The sequence below is a fragment of the Sinocyclocheilus anshuiensis genome, unplaced genomic scaffold (genome assembly GCF_001515605.1).
Source record: "Sinocyclocheilus anshuiensis isolate Anshui unplaced genomic scaffold, SAMN03320099.WGS_v1.1 scaffold399, whole genome shotgun sequence".
NCBI classification, from domain to species: Eukaryota; Metazoa; Chordata; class Actinopteri; order Cypriniformes; family Cyprinidae; genus Sinocyclocheilus; species Sinocyclocheilus anshuiensis.
In genome coordinates, this window is record NW_015552570.1 from 1,006,594 (window position 1) to 1,011,381 (window position 4,788).

Genomic DNA, 4,788 nt, shown 5'->3' on the forward strand with positions numbered 1-4,788 from the left:
ATAAAAACTGTTGACAGTAGAAACAGCCATCATTACCAATCTATCATTTACTCAGAAGAACTCTTGAGAAGAAGAACTGGAAGGGCCATAATATTGAAAACAGACTACATAATCAGATTTCATAGTGGCAGATGTTTCCAGATTGTTCTCTAATAATTGACGTTGCTATATTAATATTAAAATTTATGAAGGCTTCTGGAGGTGATTCTTACCTCAAAAAGGTGTGGGATCTGTCGTTTGGAGAGAAAATCCTTCGCGTCGTTTGTGTTCATTCTTGTCGGTTATCCAGAGCAGCGTTTGTGTCTATCTGCTCATCTGTTGCGTTTCCCCCTCAGAGCAGCTGTGCTGTCTTGCACCATCGCATTGGCTTGTTCTACAGCTTTGACGCCGATGACCTCCGGGCGATGTTTCTATTCATCAGTTGTTAGATATAGTCACGCTCATGAATGCTGAGCTCAAAGTGACCCTTAGTGTGTAGTCGCGAGTAATAAGCTAATCGGCTAGTATCGAGTATCATTACCGCAATACACAAATAAATAAATAAATAATAAAAAAGAGATTTATCAGATATGTTAGAGATTTGTGTGTGTGTGTGTGTGTGTGTGTGTGTGTGTGCGCGCGCGCGCGCGCGTTTTTGTGACAAATGACATAAATTTGTATAATGACGAAGGTATGGCATAGGTATTACAAGGAGAAGGTGACTTTTCAGGACATTACCCCATGTCCCCACTTTTCAAAACGCTTATAAATCACACAGAATGGAGTGTATTGAAAATCTGAAATAGCACAAAGTTTCCTGTAAGGGGTAGGTTTAGGGGTAGGGTTGGTGTAGGGCAATAGAATATACGGTCTGTACAGTATAAAAACCATTACGCCTATGGGATGTCCCCACTTTTCACAAAAACAAACCTGTGCGTGTGTGTGTGTGCGTGCGTGCGTGCGTGTGTGTGTGTTTGACAACAAATTACAAGCTATCTAATTTGATAAAACATAGCCTAACCAGCTAGTACAGTTAGCTAGAGATCTTTATTTTATGTTATAGCGTTTTTTGTAAACAAAACACTGTTTTTGTGATGTAATTGTAAGTAAATCTTTAATCAAGTGAAAAATAATGACATTGACAAAGGATCAAAAGTGAGGAATGTTTCTGTCACTATACAGAAATTAATATTTGCATGAATAAGTAAGTGAATAAATAAATAAATACTCCGTTCCCACCACATCTTTCAAAGTGCTGGGTAGATTACAGTACTTGCAAATTGTAGTCTAGATTACAAATTACATAATTGTAGCTAGTAACGTAATCTGTTGGTTTACACATTGGATTAGGTCATGTATTTTGGCTGTTTTTTATTGCTTTTAGATTACATTTCACCTAACTTGTAAGAAAATGTTTCAAATGTTTCCATTCTTTTGTTATCAACATCATGAAGTGCATTAAACATTAGCCTACATTATGCCAGTGTTTCCCAAACTGGGGTTCCTGAAATAACTGCAGGGGGTTGCTGAGGTGATAAAAAGCTAATAATTAATTAAATCATAAAAATTTCAAATTAAACTAAATTGTGTGACCTCTCAATTTTCCATGTAATTAGTCACCTGTGCATTTCTATAAAACTGGAAGACTTTCCAAATGTATACAAGCAGTAGGATTTTTATAAAAAGGAAATTCAAAATAGACAAATTTAGAAAGGAAAAAAAAAGAAGAATTAGGATGAATACCTCTAATTAGAAACTACCTAGCAATGATCATTCATGACTTCATTCCTTCTTTTTACGTAAATTGGGGCCAAATTGTCCTAGGCTACTTTGTTCCTCGTTTTAGTTAAATCCACAATTTAGACATACTAAATTAAACAGGGAGATGTATTAGTGCAGTACAATGTGGCCAAAAATGAATAAAGAGTGAGAGCCATTTAAATAAAACAAGATCAACAAATTATTAAGTTGATATCTTTTTTTCTGCATGTCATGTGGCTCTGTACAAAAATGATGGTTGTTCTCAAACAAGCTTTAAACGAAAATAATCCCACCTCAAATTGATTGAGCCAATCTTGTTGTGTCTGCACAAACAAACAGAATCCATTTGATTTTTATGTGTGAAATTAAATGCCCTCTCGAAATTTTGAAATCTGACTTGTGGTCACAGAATATTTAAAGGGGTCATATGATGCGATTAAAATTTTTCCTTTCTCTTTGGAGTGTTACAAGCTCTTGGTGCATAAAGAAGATCTGTAAAGTTGCAAAGACTAAAGTCTCAAATCCAAATAGATATTCTTTATAAAAGTCAACCACGCCTACCTAAAATGGCTTGTTCTAACACGCCCCCACATATCTACGTCATGATGTGAGAAGATTTGCATAACGCCGCCCAAATGTTCACGCAAAGAAAGAAGGCGTAACTTTTATTCTCGCTGTAGTATTGTTGCCGCCGCCGCCATGTCGTGAAGACGCTGTGTGTTTCATTGTGAAAGCGAAACTACTTTGTTTGGCCTTCCAAAAGAGGACACAACTAGAAATCAGTGGTTAAGTTGTATTTACAACACTGTTCCAGAACAGTTCAACCCAAATATTTTAGCAACGTCATATGACCCCTTTAAACCTCAATCTGTATATATTTATACTTAAAGAGAATATATATATATAGCCTTGATTTAAGTTCAAGCCAACCTTAAATGTATAGTTCACCAAAAAATTGCTCTCCCTCAAGGTGATCCAAACCTGTATGAGATATTTTGAAGAATTGTTGGTCCCCATTGTCTTCCATAGTATGGAAAAATACTATGGACATCAATGGGGACCATTGTCTTCTTTTGTGTTAAGCAGAAGAAAGAATTTCGGTTACACTTTATTTTAAGGTGTCCTTGTTACAGTGTAATTATACATTTAAGTACTGAGTAATATTAATTAACTACACATACTTATCATATGGTTAGGGTTAGGATTAGGGTTTGTCTTAGGGTTACTTGCATGTAATTATGCATAATTTATTGTTATTATATTAGAAATCACATGTATGTGTAACAAGGACACCTTAAAATAAAGTGTTAAATTCATACAGGTTTGGAACAACTTGAGGGTGACTAAAAGATGACAAAATTTTCATTTTTAGGGTGAACCATCCCTTTAAGTGTTTTTTACACTGCTTGAAGGAGACAGCATATTCATAACATTTTGCTTGGAAATCATACTATCATCCCCACTGAAAAATAATATTAAAGACAAACTAAAACCATACTAAAACATCACTTTTATTCCAATGAAACAAAAAGTCATGTTAAACAGTGCACCTTGAAATGAGTCTATCCACTTTTCACAGACTAACAATTATGCACTTTTTAATGCTAAAGATGGATTTAGCCTTTCTTAAGTCCTCTGAAAGAAGTCTGTTACTATTAGTATTACTTATATTACTTATGAGCAGAATTAGACAACCACATGAACTGATCCATGAGCCATACAACTTCACTGTCATGCCAAATACAATTGCTCCCATCTGCTAGGCATCAGTTAATTCATATTCAGTGTGTGCTGAAACACACTTTCCACTTGAGTTAAATGAACACGCACCTGTTTGGAGATTATGTGCTGCCATTGTTTGTCACACCGATCTATATTGTGTTGTGTGACAGTAGTTAGTAATATTATCCTTGGAAAGCATCATGTTAATCGTTTTCTATGGTGTTGCTTTGCTTGAAATCTGCACAAACACTTTTGTGAAAGAACAATTGTTGGAACATACAAACATGTGAGTGTTTCCATTTCCTCAGAATCACATCTGCTGGGTTTGGATTCACCTCAGGGTAACTCAGGGTGACTGTAAAAATATGAAACAATTGAACATGATATAATCCTACTAATTAAAATAAACCTATATTACTGCCCCCTAACCCCAGCCTTGGAAGATCTCTTAAAATGTGCTGCCAGAGAGTTAGAGTTTGCAGAAGACTTTGTAGAAGTCGTATCAGAAGTGCCACAGTCTCTAGCTTGAGCCCTCAGAGGTTTTGGACTTATAATTTAAGTCTGTTTCATCATTTTCATCAGAAGGAAAAGAAACCCGTTGTTCATCCATGCGTTTGGATTGCACCCTCTGGATAAGGCTGAATAAGTCTTCATCTGGGTCTGGTGCTGGTGGCAAAGAGCACCTCTGATCATTGATTCTGGAGGACTGGAGGGGGAGAGAAGTGAGAAAGTTCACAACATGCAAACAGAGGACGTCTGAGGAACGTAAGTGTAAGTCACATTTGTACATCTCACATCTGATATCGAATTTCAATTGCTAATGTGCTACCTGATACTTTATGAGCATGTTGAAAAACTCGTCACTAGGTTCCTGTGGACTACATGCCTCACACAAGTGTCCCACATTGTTCTGTGCTATCCTGATGCCCAGACGGTCCCCTATACTGGCTCTCTGGTCGTCCAGTCTGCGGCTCTGGGAACTGGCTATCAGGTCAAAGGGCCTGGGCATTGGGCTGTTGAGGGTGCTGGCAGCGCCGGTTCTCCATGCCGCTGCTTCTGGGGTCTCTGAGCACAGTGAAAGGGCAGACCTCATTAGAGGTGACTGGGACTTACCCTTAAAAAGAATACAGAGCAAAAGATTAAACACTCTTGCAATGATTAATGAAATCCTTGATTTTGAAGCACGTTGAAACATGAAAACTTGAAACTGAATGTCAGTATAACAATTAAAGGGGTCATATGATGTTGCTTAAAAGAACATTATTTTGTGTATTTGGTGTAATGAAATGTGTTTATGTGGTTTAAGGTTAAAAAAAACACATTATT

General features: G+C 36.8%; 2 protein-coding genes across 2 annotated transcripts in view; both read right to left on the reverse strand.

The window, feature by feature from the left end:
- Positions 1 to 384, reverse strand: part of ak5l (adenylate kinase 5, like) — an 11,800-nt gene extending 11,416 nt beyond the window's left edge. The window contains exon 1 of the mRNA XM_016455749.1: positions 213 to 384. Coding sequence (XP_016311235.1) covers positions 213 to 272 — 60 coding nt within the window. The 5' untranslated portion in view covers positions 273 to 384. The remainder of the gene's footprint in view (positions 1 to 212) is intronic.
- Positions 385 to 3,380: 2,996 nt separating this feature from the next.
- LOC107665019 (G-protein-signaling modulator 1-like) lies at positions 3,381 to 4,459 on the reverse strand (the record flags this gene model as incomplete). The annotated part of the gene is made up of 2 exons (XM_016455745.1): positions 3,381 to 4,168; positions 4,292 to 4,459. Coding segments are annotated over 2 exons (354 nt in total), but the record flags the coding sequence as incomplete, so codon positions are not given.
- Between the last annotated feature and the right edge of the window lie 329 nt (positions 4,460 to 4,788).